A 12918-nucleotide genomic window follows, 5' to 3' on the forward strand; every position below is an offset into this window, starting at 1 on the left:
CCTCCTGGGCTGCTCCCAGTTATGGCAGCCCCAAGAGGGTGTGTACGGTGGCTCGGCCTCGTTCTCCCCAACTCTTGGCCATGAACTCTTCCCCATCCCAAAGCTGGGGCGCGGCACCCCAGGCAGCCGCTGAGCGCCCTGCCCCACAGTGGACTCCAGAGGGGCGCTTTGTCTGCAGAGCATCAGCCACCAGCAGAGCCTTCGGAAGCTCCCCCAGGGGAGCCCCACCCAGGACCCTTCAGAGGGATGCCTCAATCAGGGCCCGGCTGACCCTGGGCCCCTGCTTATCCTAGCCCCCTCAACCTCCTGACACTGGAGGAATACTTTTCTCCTAAGTCTACCCTGGACACTTTTTAGGGCGCCTGGAGAGAACTTTCCTCTCCATTGTGGCCCCTGTGTGGTGACGATCAAAAAAAGTTGTTTGGGAAAAAAATTTATTAAAAAATTCTATTATTTTATCTCCTGTAAGATGTGTTGGCTCAGGACCTCGAAAATGGAATGGGGGCTTACAATGGTGAGGACTGCAGGGCCAGGAGGCTTGGAGAAGTGGGAACCACACCAGGGCATCACAGAGCTTGCTGGCTGGACCTGGCGTGCTTCCCCCATGGCTAGATGCACTCTCCCCTGGGAAGGCTGGTGTGGCCTGCGTTGCAGGTGGGTGCTGAGGGTCCCTTAGCTCATCTGTGCAAGGGGAAGCAGCCACAGCCACCCGGAGCGGACTGCCACCTGCAGAACTAAGGCTGGGAAGGCCTTCAGCGTCTCTGATAACTTCCTCTCAGGCCCTGTTCCTTCAGAAAAGAAGAGTTATTAGCCTCCCTTGCAAGGAGGAGTAAACCACATCCAGGGTCACAGTGGCCTAACCATGGCTTTGGGAAAATCTGGAAAAGGCTCCACCTCTTCAGGGGAACGCGGCTGTGCCAAAGCCCACAGCTCAATGAGCAGAGCCTAAGGCTGGATTTCAGCTGACACTTGGCCCCTGGACTGAGTCACCACAAAGACAAGAATTCAAGTGAGGTGTCTTCCTGGCTTGAGGTCTGATGAGAAGCTTCAGCTTTCTGGTACATGGAGGAGAGGCTGGGGGATGAGTTAGGGGTAAATCTCATCAAAAGCAATTGGAGGGAACCAGCAGTTAGCGTAAATGGCTATGTCACTGGACTCCCACGTAGTCGACCGCGGTTTGTGTCCCGGACCTGGTGGCTTAAAACTCACGCCAGGCGCGTGTGCATGTGCTCCCAAGATCCCGAGAGGAGAATGGAGAAGGGATTGCGGTGTGACCATCCCCCCTGGGGGGTGATTTCTCGCTTTCTGTCTCTATGTCTCTCTCTGACTGGCAAGCACACGCGCCCTATAGCAAAAACCTCTCCAAAAAAAAAAAAAAAGCAATTGGAGAGAAGTTTGGTGGATTACATTTAGGGTTAAAAACCCAGCTTGGGAGGTGGGAGCGGAAAGACAGACGGGATGTGGATGCTGGGGCTTGAGGAGGAGGGATGCTGCGATTCTGTGACTCTGGCTGGGAAAGTCAGAGGATGGTGAGAAGGGGAGGAAGAAGCAGGAAGGAGGCCGCATCTGAAGCCTGAGGTAGGTGGACTTTGGAAAAGGGTGGGGATTGCGGGAGGGTGGGGGCCAGGGAGGGGGCTGTGGATAGTGACAGCAGCGGGTCAGGAACTTGGGGAGCTCCATGTCTGGGGTCCAGCAGGGAAAGGTTCATGTGTTGGATTGGGGAGCGAGGGAAGAGCGCGGGGGGGGGGGGGCTGCTGGAGCCTGTGGGGGGCCTGGGGGGTGGGGAGGGGGGTGCTGGTAAATCAGAGGCGCGCTGTCCAGGTCACAGAATTATCATTGTGAAATATTCATGGACCTTCAGTCCAGATGCTATTTCAGAACAGTGAGAGCGGGAGGAGTGTGCGAGCCTCAGGAAGAAGCCTAAAGCAATGCCTCGCTCCACCAGCCCCCACCTCTACCACCACCAGCCCAGACAGACCCACAGACGCCCATCACGTGCCCACCCACGCTCTCGAGCTCTCGCTCACACACACACACAAAGCGGAGCTACGCACACATGCAGGCACGCCAACCACCCACGGGTCCCACAAACAGGCAGATGCACCCAATACTGACATGCACGCACACCCGCTCAGCCAGGACTCGGCAAGAGACCCCTTCCAGAGATCTCACACATAGACACCCCCCCTGCAACCTCTCCAAACTAACCCCGATTTACAATTTTGAGCCACATACCCCGAAAATAGGACGGACATTCAAGACCATGCAGTCCAACCTCCACTAATGCTTCCGTGAGGAAACTGAGGTGGGAGGGTGGGGGGTGTGCTTGTCTGAGACTCCTCTACCTCCTAAAAGAAAGGAACTTCACTGACCTCCCACATTTGGAGTGGACCCCCACTCTGAATTCTTTTCCTCTGCCAGCCCTCCAGCCTAGCTGTAATTAACTCCTTCTATTCCTCTGATCTGCTTGCTCTATCCCTTCCCAGTCTTCCTCCTGGCCCCAATCCATCCCTTCCTTCCATTCTCCCACCTCCCTGCTGCAGCTACTCATTACCTCATGCCTAGAATATACAAGCAAATAGCAGTAACTTCCTCACTGGCTTCTCTACTTTCAATCTCTCTCTCCCTCCCACCCAGCCTGCCAATGGCGACCAGATTCATCTGACCAAAATTTACATTAAGCGATGATGTCACTCAGGAAACTATATAATGGCTTCTCATCACCTAAAGGTCAAAGATAAACTATCTTAGCAAAGGGCCTGCCCATGGTCTAGTGATCCGCGGGGCTAATTCCACTTGAAAAAGCAGACTGGTGCATGTGCTTTCAACCCCAAGTTGTGAGGAGAGGGAGACAAGGAGGAGAAAGGATTGTGGTGTGACCACACCCCATGGGGAGTTCTCCCTCCCTCTGTCTGGCGAGCTCCTGCACCCTCTATAGCAAATTAAAAAAAAAAATCTTAGCAAAGCATCAGAGACCGTTCAGAGTCCAATACCAACTGCTTTTCTAGTCTTTTCTCTCTCTTGACCTGCCCCAAACCCTCACGGAGCTAGAATGTTTAGAGCGTGCCGGCCACCGGTTTGCATGCACTTGGAGCCTACAGACCTGCATGCTTCCAAAAATTTCTCAGTCTTCCCTTAACTGGGAAATTCTCCCCTTCTCAGATCACAGACTCCAAAGCCGTTTCCCAAGGCCAAGACTGCAGACCATCTATGGGGGTTCTTTCACTGCTCCTCAGAGCAGTAGCTAGAGGTTTGAGCCCAGACTCCCTGGAAGCAGATGGCTGCCCATGGCTGGCCACCTTGGGGAGTACAGCTGGGCTCCGGTCATCCTAAACTGAGCATCCACCCGCCTGCGCCTGCGGAGCAGAATAGGAGAAGGGCGCCAGCTGACAAGGTTTATAAGCCCTTAAGCCTCTAAGGTTCTTACACCCCAAGAGGGGGTAGGTTCGCATCCCTGCTTTCTGAGCTGCAGACTCTGGACTTTAGATCCCTAATCCATGAGATAACTCCTCTCCTGTGAAATACAAAGATCTGGGGCTCCCAGGACACTGTGAACGGGAAATTTGCTCACCAGACTCTGAGAGGCCAGGAGGCCAGGGAGAGTCCAGGTGGTAGGCCCAAGGTCCAGCTGGGGTCAGGTTTCTACATGAATTTTTAATGCTTCCAGCCAGACCTGTCAGATGTTCCGAAACCTGAGCACCTCTGTTCATCTCTGTCCAGGATGCCCTTCCCTATCCCCATTGGCCCTGGGGGTGGGGAAGAGAGGGCAGGTCGGGGACAGTTACCAGGTGGCCTCAGGAGAAACAGTTTGGAGGGAGTAAGGTAATAATAATAATGACTTCATTATTCTCCCACTTACTAGCTGTGTGATCTTGGGCAAGTTATTAACCTCTCTGTTCCTTAGATTTGAGGGCTCTTTCTTTTCTTTCGTCTTTTCTTTTGCAAGCTGGGGGCAGGCAATACTGCTTGCCTAAAGCAGGTTGTTGGGGGCAGTAAGTCAACAGACTATGTTTTTTTGTTACTATTATCATTTCTCACACCCTACCTCCCTCCACCTATGTTTCTCCAACCCCAGAGGCTCTCTGGTTCTTTCTTTTGAAGGTGGGGACTTTGGCTGCTCCTGCCAACCCCCTACTCAGGCCCAAACTGCCCACCTCAAGATCCTCTGGCCTTTCTAGGAACTTGGGACTAGGAGGTGGAAGAAAGTGGCCTGAGCTGGTGGAGTAAGAGAAGGAAGGTCAATGGTGACACTGAAGCCCAGGGGCAGGAAGTGGGCCACAGAGAAAGGGAGGGGAGACCCCCTCAGGGAGAGCAGAGCTGGTGCAGACTCAGTCCTCCTTTCTCTCCTCTCTCCTCCATCCCTCCTCTCTCCCTCCCTTCTTTTCTCCCTCCCTCCCTCCTTGGGCTTCTCCACCGCCCCAGAAGCAGAGATGGCCACCAAGGGCAGAGGTGAGGCTCTGAGCGTTGAGGAAGGGGTGGGGGTGGGGGCTGTCGAAGAGGCTTGCCCAATCTTTCCAGCTCACCAATCTCTTGTACAGTGTTTCTAAAAATAAAGGCCTTTTGCATCTGATTTAAGTAGTAAGCTGATTCCTGAGCCCCTTAGACCTGCTGAATCAGATCACCAAGGCAGCCCTGGAATCTGCATTGTGAAGGTGAAGGTGAATCACGAAGCACTTTCAAGTTGGAGGGACATCTCAGAAGTCGAGTGGTTCTAACGGGCAAGCAGTAAATGCAAAGGGGAAAAAAGTGCCCTTCCTTCCCGACCCCACTGCCCCAGCACACACAGACTCCGGTAAATTACGATGCTCCTGCGTGGAGGGGTGAAGCCAGGGACGGAGCATAAAGGATGAGGACGACAGAGAGGAGACCAAGCCAGGGCGGGGTGGGGAGACACAGCCAAGGTGAGAACCGCCGGCGAGAAACAGTCACCTGCGGGGTGCGCCCCACCCTCTGTCCTTGGTCATCCCAGACGCCGAGTTTCTGGACTCTAGTGGTGGAAACCCTTTTAGAAGAGTCCCACCCGCGTTTCTGGGGTGGAGCGACAGAGTGGCGGGTCTCCTCCCCAGCGACCCGCACGGAGATGCAACGCACGGATACGTGTCTATACAGCCGTGTTCCTGGGTCAGAGCCCTCCACCACCCCTTCGCTCAGCGCAGGACCAGCGCCGTCGGACCTTCTCCCTCCTCCCCCAGCCCGTCCCCGCTCATCTGCATAAAGTTCCAATTAACACGTTTTCCCTTAGCTATTTGCGATCCCTGCTCCCAGCCTGGGGAGCGCGCTCGCCGCCGCCCCCTCGCCCCCCAGAGCTCAGCCCCATTAACCCGTGCGACCCCGTCCACCCCCATAACCCCGTCCGCCCCCGCCTCTCCCTGCGGCCTGGCCCGGGTCGGCCTGCCCCGCGGTGGGAGCCTGGGGGTGAGGGGCGCGCTCTGGGCGCAGGACTGAGCAGCTGGTGGGCGGCGGGCCAGAGGCCAGGGCTCTCCGGGAAGGAAGAGAGACGGGACTCTTTTTCTGGGAAAAGATGGGGAGGGGGACTTCTCCTGGGAAACTCGGGGCGTCGAAATTCCTCGTTCTTCATCCTGCGGCCCCCGCACCCTCCTCCTCCCCGCCACGCACCCTCTCCCCTCCCCAGCCATCTGTTCCACTCGGCAGCGCCGCGACAAACACGGCTCGAGCTCGCTTCCGCCCCTGCCCAGCCCCCTCCCCAGATCCCGCCGGGGAGTGGGAGAGCGAGGAGACACCCCGCCCCTAGGAGGCTGAGCTTTCTGCCCCCTTGTCCCACCTGGCCCCGGCCGTCGGCAGGGCAGGACAGGGCGGGGCAGGGCAGGCGTGGAGACCCCTCCTTTGGGTCGGTGGGGCTAGAGGGGACGCTCGGAAGGGTGGGAGTCGGGGAAGGCGAGGGGCGATCTCAGGAGGGCAGAGCAAACCCCGGGTAGGGGTAGACCCTGGAAGGGTGGACTGGTGGGAAGGGGCCTCGGGGACTCCTCTCCAGGGCCACCGCTCCCTCCCGCCCTGTCCCAGGCAGTGCCAGCCGCAGCCACACAGCGCCGCCTGCTGACGCGCCGTGTACCGGGCCACACGCCGGTCTTCCTGCGCTGGCCCTCGCCCTCTCTGAGCCTGGTAGGATCCGCGTCGCGTCCATCTCCCCCGTCGGCGTCCCCCAGACTAGGGGAAAGGAAGCGTCCGGGAGAGAGCGCAGTGAGACCAGGTCAGGCCCCTGGCAGCTGGCTGAACTCGTTCGTGGGTGCCGTCCAATTCTGATTTCGTATTTTGTGAAAAATGCGTGTTGGAAGTGAGTGTGGGCTCAGAGCAGCCAGAGATCTAGCTGCTCTGTGATTTTGCAAGGTCTCCAGATGCTCTGGATAAGTTTTCTCCTCGGTAAAATGGGTGGGTTGGTCTGTTTTATTAACTTCTCCAGAGAACTGAAGCTAAAAAGAGGGTCGAAGGCTTGCCTGCAAATGCCGTCGTCTCCCGGGGTTAGCATTGGGCCTGCCTCTGGGGCTTTTACTGCCCCGTGAGGGAGGAGGGGCAAGGCCTTAGAGGTCACTCCCTGCCCCGAGGGCGGCTGAGAGCTGAGAAGTAGCATGGGCTGCTTTCCTGCCCCTGACTGCCCAGGAAAGACCGGCAGCTAGGACCCTGAGGTCAGACTACCACTGTGTGTCCCTGGGCTGGTGACTTAAGCTTTCTGGGCTAATTTCCTTAGTCTACAAGGTCACAATACCAACCTCTAGGGCTGCCGCTGGGATACCCTTGTAGAACAGGCACATCTCCAACAAGAATCAGTGGTTGCTTTGTTCTAGAACTTACTCTAACCTCTATGGTTTAGGTTCCAGGGGCTCAAGTTGGTGTAGGGACTGGGCTAAATAAGGTCTATCTTCAGGCCAGTAGGTGGCATGGCAGTTAAGGGATTTGGACTCCCACATAGCCGACCACAGTTTGAGTCCCAGACCTGGTGGCTTGTTTTCTCACATTTTCTCTCTCTCTCTCCTCTCTGGTCAAATTAAAATAAATAAAATTAAATAATTCTTTTTTTTTTTTTGGAGAGGTTTTCGCTATAGGGCGCGTGCGCTCGCCAGACAGACAGAGACATAGAGACAGAAAGCAAGAAATCATCCCCCAGGGGGGATGGTCAGGCCGCAATCCCTTCTCCTCTATTCTCCTCTCGGGGTCTTGGGCACGCACGCACACGCGCCCAGCGTGAGATTTAAGCCACCGGGTCCGAGACACAGACCGCGGTCGACTACGTGGGAGTCCAGCGACATAGCCATTACGCTAACTGCTGGTTCCCGAATTAAATAATTCTTATAAAAAATGAATAAATAAGGTATGTCTTCCCAGAAGGTCTCTCATCCTCAAAGATGGTGCCTTCCCTTGATGTATATCATTTTAAAGCCTCGCTGTATTTTTCATCTGTTTAAGGCCTCACTCTCATGTTGAAAGTAAATGTAAATACAGTGCTGTGTGACATGAAACTGGAAATCTGTGTGGTCTTTTAAGGTACAACAGGAGACTACAAAGGATGCTTTCGTGGCAAAGTCTGAGCCGCCCCCTCGATTCTGTCTGAAGTCTCTGGCCCTGTTGCCCTGTATGGAGACCAGGCTGCCTCCCAGCAGCCCTGGGACAGAGAGGCCTCCCTCCAGACACTCAGGGAGAACAGGGAGGTGAACCAGACAGCCAGAGGCAGACGGGCTGGCACTCCAGCGGCCTACTTACTGCCCAGCTGAGCCTGGGGAAGAAGTGGAATGGGGGTGTGGGAAGACAGCCCCCCTCCACTCCCCCAGGCACAGGTACACACACACCAGCCAGTCTCTCACTTTTTATTTCCTCTAAGACCTGCAAGAAGCAGCACCAGGGAGGGAACCTGCCCTCCAGCCCCGGAAGAGGCTTACTCCCCACACCCTATCCAGGACACAGCCAGCACCTGAGGCCCCTTTCCTTCTAAGAGGAAGGTTGTGACATACACACACACACACATACACACACACACACGCACGCACACACACATACATTCTTGGCAGCTGGAACCTTAGGAGTAGCCTGTTCACTGATCCCACCGGCCCCCAACAGGCACCAGGAGCCCCCTAGGATGAAGACCTCCCACCACCCGTGGGACAGAGAGCCCTCCCTCCAGACAGTCAGGGAGAACAGGGAGGTGAACCAGACAGCCAGAGGCAGACGGGCTGGCACTCCAGCGGCCTACTTACTGCCCAGCTGAGCCTGGGGAAGAAGTGGAATGGGGGTGTGGGAAGACAGCCCCCCTCCACTCCCCCAGGCACAGGTACACACACACCAGCCAGTCTCTCACTTTTTATTTCCTCTAAGACCTGCAAGAAGCAGCACCAGGGAGGGAACCTGCCCTCCAGCCCCGGAAGAGGCTTACTCCCCACACCCTATCCAGGACACAGCCAGCACCTGAGGCCCCTTTCCTTCTAAGAGGAAGGTTGTGACATACACACACACACACATACACACACACACACGCACGCACACACACATACATTCTTGGCAGCTGGAACCTTAGGAGTAGCCTGTTCACTGATCCCACCGGCCCCCAACAGGCACCAGGAGCCCCCTAGGATGAAGACCTGGAGAAAGGGCAGCCTACACCCTGGTCTCCTCCAATCCAAAGAGGAAGAAGGCCCAGTCCCTCTAGCACAGGGCTGTCCTCAGTCAGTGGAGCATTGCTTTGGGAGAATTTTTTTAAGCGTTTTTTTTTTTTTTACCCATTTTGCAAGTCCTTACAAAAATAGAACTCCTCTTGGTATTTATACACCCAGGGCCCCAGCTCTGTGTGTGTCACAGGTAGAAAGGCCACACGGGCACTCCCTTTGGTTGCTCATCCAGGTCCCCTGGCCACAGAAGTCTATGCAGTCCCCTCGGGGCCACTGAGCACTTTCACTGGGCCCGCCCAGCCGGCAGCATACTCTCTTTGGAGTCTGGCTCGGTAGTAGAAGAGGGAAAAAGCAGGAATTCCAGGAGTGAGAACAGCAGGAGGCCCAGGTTCACCTTTAGGGCAAGGACAGAGAAAGAGTCAAGCAGGTCCCCACTGACCCTCATCCTCAGGCACCCTTCTTAGCTTCCAACAGGAAGAAGGCAGCCATCTTTACTGGAGGTCCTGGGCCAGAATGATCCACACAGCTGGCTCTTCTTGTGAGCAATCCCTGTTCTAACAGTACCATGTCATGTTTGGCAGCCTTGCAAAGTGACTGAGATAAGGGCCCACCTGGGCCGTGGTTAAGGCAGCTGGATCCCACATGGGTGACATGGTTCGAGTCCTGGACCCAGCAGCTTGAAAAACATGCTGGGCATGGATAAGTGCATGTGTGCCCCCAAATCCCAAGAGAATGGAGGAGAAGGGCTTGCAGCATGGCCATCTCCCCTCTGGGGGGTATCTCTTACTTTCTCTTTGTCTCTCTGTTGAGAGCACACACCCTTTGCCAAAAACCTAAACAAAGTAAATAAAGTGACTGAGATGAGAATACCCAGGTCTAATACGTGGTAGAACTGGTCAGTGCCCACACAGTAAGGCACCTTCCGGGGAGACATAAGCAAGGCAACCACTCTGGAAGTCTGGATTGGTCAGGCTAGGCCTGAAACAGAGCTTCCTGTATGGGTAACGTCACCCTTTGGAGATGCCAGCCCTTGGGGTCCTGTTCAGGGTATCACGAGGAGGCTGTGACACAGTTAAAGGAGCGGGTATGAACAGCACGAAGGAGAGGCTCGGTTGGCTAGTGGCCCTCACATGGGCTCGGATTCAGTTCACACCCCACCTTGCATTACTCAATCCGAGACTTTGCACAAAGCCATCTGAGCTCTAAGGGCCTCCTGCTCAGGGCTGTTGCAGCAAAGATGGCGTGAAGAAAGGTCCACAGTGTGCCTAGCACGCAGGGAATGCTCATTCGGTGGTGGTGAACCCAGCCTGATATGTGGGAGGAGGGCTCAGGGTGTGGGCAGCCCACAGGGTTGACAGATCAGTCCCAGGGAGGCAGATGTCAGTGCGGGGTAAGGGAAAGCCTTTCTGACAGCGACAGGTGCCTACTGACTCAGAGGGGAACAGCCCCTTTTCAGGGGTGCTAGAGAGAAGATCTGTGCATTGGCCAGAACTAGCCAGAACTAGGTTGGACCAGTGGCTCTCAAACACAGGCCCCAGGATCAGGACTGGGCCTCTTTTTTTCTTTTTGAAAGGTTTTTGCTATAGGGCGCATGCGCTCACCAGAAAGGCAGACAGAGACAGAGAGACAGAAAGCGAGAAATCACCCCCCAGGGGGGATGGCCACGCCGCAATCCCTTCTCCTCCATTCTCCTCTCGGGATCTTGGGCACACACGCACACGCACCCGGCATGAGTTTAAGCCACTGGGTCTGGGACTCGAACCGCGGTCGACTACATGGGAGTCCAGAGACATAGCCACTACGCCAACTGCTGGTCCCAGGACTGGACCTCTTTACAAACCACCTGGGAGCTTCCTAAAACATCCTGCTGAGGTCAGGCCAAGAGAGGCTGACTTAGCGGAACAGGGAGTCGGTGATGGGCAGCCAGCTTGGGAACCCTCAGACAGGAAACCTCCGAAGCACCTTCCAGCTGGGCTGAGAGGAATGAGGGATTCTACTGCATACAAACCCCTGCCCCTTCTCTCCCCTGCACCCAGGAAAGAGGCTCCTGCTCCCCCCACGCCAGCCCCAGCTCTCACCCAGAAGGCATCTCCTTTCAGAGGTCCCACCATGGCCATGAAGAGCGGCTGCTGGAGCAGGGCGAACACAGCGCTGATGAAGGACTGCAGACCTGTCAGCGTCCCAAAGTGTTTGGACGGGAACCTGCCCACGACAGAGGGTCAAGCATCAGGGGCCTGTGGCCCTCTCTAGCCCAGCACCCTTCCCTTCCCCTCCCCTGCTGTTACTCTGTGTTGGTAAGGCAGGGGAGGGCTCAGGCTCTTTGCATGAGCTCTTTGGTTCCTGGCCTTGGTCACTGTATGCTGAGACTTCAGGGTCACTGAGCTGATCGTCAACCTACTGTGTGTTACTAGCAAGTAGCTCAACCTCTCTGAGCTAATCACAGAGGGATAAACTACTCTCACTGGGCCGTTCGCTTTGTCCTTTCAACAAGTATGCACTGCTCCTGCTGCATGCCAGGCACTCCTCTAGGGGCTGGAGCCACGCGGTGACAAAGAGATTCCCGCTCTCGTGCAGGCGCTGCTCTGTGGAAGCAGGTGGCAGTAGGACCATAGGCAAGGTGAAGGGGAGGGTGTTGGCTGTGACAAGTTCTAAGGAGAAAGGTTATGCAGAGAACAGGGGTTAGAGTGCCAGGGGGTCTGCCACTGTGGACGGGATGACCAGGAAAAGCCACTGAGAAGACAGCTGGGTAAAGACCTGGAGAAGGTGAGAAGGCACGATGGTGAGTCTTTTGGATACCTGGAGAAAAAATGTTCTAGAAAGAGGGACCAGCAAGTGGAAAGCCCCCAAGAGACAGAAAGAGACAGAGAGACAGAAAGTGAGGAATCACCCCCCTGTGTGTGTGGGGGGGCATGCCATAATCCCTTCTCCTCCATTCTCCTCTTGGGATTTTGGCCACCTATGCACATGCTCCTGGCATAAGTGTTAAGCCACCGGGTCTGGGACTCGAACCATGGTTAACACATGGGAGTCCAGTGACGTAACTATTACGCCATCTGCTGGTCCCCATGCTTGAGGTTTCTGAGGCACCAGGTGGCCACTGTGGTGAGGCAGAGTGAGCAAGGGGAAAAGGGGCAGGAAGAGAGTAGAAAGTTCTCAGGCTGGGTCTTGTAGGGCCTTTTAGGCCAGAACAAAGCCTTGGGCTTTTCTTCTAAGCGAGATGAGATGGAAGCCACGCAGTGACACGAAGAAACTTATGTTCTAACAGGTGACTCCAGCCCCGCGTTAAAAACAGGCTGAGGGGAGGCCAGGCAGGCTCGGGTGGAGGCTGCTGCAATGGTGCGGGCTAGAGAGGACAGTGCTCAGACCATGCGGCAGCGGTGGAGGGGACGGGAAGGCCTCGGGCCGGGGTAGGTGGAACGCGGAGCAGGCAGTGTTGGCGGTGGGTGAACGTCAGTGAGAGGCAGAGGAGGATGAAGGCCTCCAAGGTTCCGGCTTGTGCCAGTGAAGGAAGCGGAGCTGCCGTCTGCGGAGACGGCTGTAGCCAGGTTTACGTCGGGGAGCTGTGGTCAAGTGCCCCATGCCGTGCCTGCCACGGAGGAAGCACTCGATAGCGGTCATGACTCTCGTCCCCGCTGCTGTAATGTCCCGGATTGCTCCATCCCCCACGCGAGGAAAGTCACTCGGCAGTGCCTGGCACAGGAGGAAGGGGGCTGGGGGCTACTCAGCATTATACAGAAACGAGACTGGTCGGGAAATCTCCACAGGGCAGGCGTGGGGAGGAAGCCACTTAGGAGCCATTCCGGGCAGCAGACGCAGGACCAAAGTGCCATCAAACCCAGTCTTTCTGCTCCCTCTAGGGGAACACTGACAGCAGGAGCCAGCAGTGGGGTAGGCTGCCCCAGGGGCATTAGAATGGTCTGAGGGGGGGAGTGGACCAGACAGCTTCCAAACTCTGAGATCTTGGCGCTCCAGGGAGGTGGCAGTGGGGCGGGTGCATTAAGCGATGTCTGGGCCCTTCTGACCGCTCTGGGACTCCGGGCTCTGGGGCAAAGCTCGGGAAGGCAGTTCTGCCCAACAGACTCACACTGCGGCGTAGAGGCTCCCGCAGGCAGAATGGAAGAAACCTCGAATCATGGTGTGCAGGACAAAGGTCACATACTGGGAACAAAGGGAGAATGAGGAGGTTAAGGCAGTGTGGAGGCCAGCCGAAGGAAGAGTGGGTGGGGTGAAGAGGGACACGGGGCCTTGCCGAGCCTGTCTACACAGGCTACCCGCCCCCCCCACACCAGAGACACCTCCTTCAAAA

The 12918-nt window shown here is 56.2% G+C and overlaps 1 protein-coding gene across 4 annotated transcripts in view; it reads right to left on the bottom strand.

Moving 5' to 3' along the window:
- Positions 1-12918, bottom strand: part of SLC43A1 (solute carrier family 43 member 1) — a 43779-nt gene that overhangs the window by 5901 nt on the left and 24960 nt on the right. The window contains exons 12-15 of one of the 4 annotated variants that reach the window (XR_001371319.2): positions 12697-12770; positions 10691-10814; positions 8586-9006; positions 7804-8094 (exon numbers count right to left, since the gene is read on the bottom strand). Coding sequence is in view for 3 of the 4 variants with exons in the window: in XM_006160810.3 (XP_006160872.2) it covers positions 8896-9006; positions 10691-10814; positions 12697-12770 (309 nt within the window). In the remaining variant the exon portion in view is untranslated. Of the gene's footprint in view, positions 1-737; positions 783-7803; positions 8095-8294; positions 9007-10690; positions 10815-12696; positions 12771-12918 lie in introns of those variants that run through there. The other 3 variants (XM_027776715.1, XM_006160810.3, XM_027776714.1) reach the window with 3 other exon arrangements.

This window comes from Tupaia chinensis, unplaced genomic scaffold (assembly GCF_000334495.1).
Source record: "Tupaia chinensis unplaced genomic scaffold, TupChi_1.0 Scaffold000709_1, whole genome shotgun sequence".
NCBI lineage: Eukaryota > Metazoa > Chordata > Mammalia > Scandentia > Tupaiidae > Tupaia > Tupaia belangeri.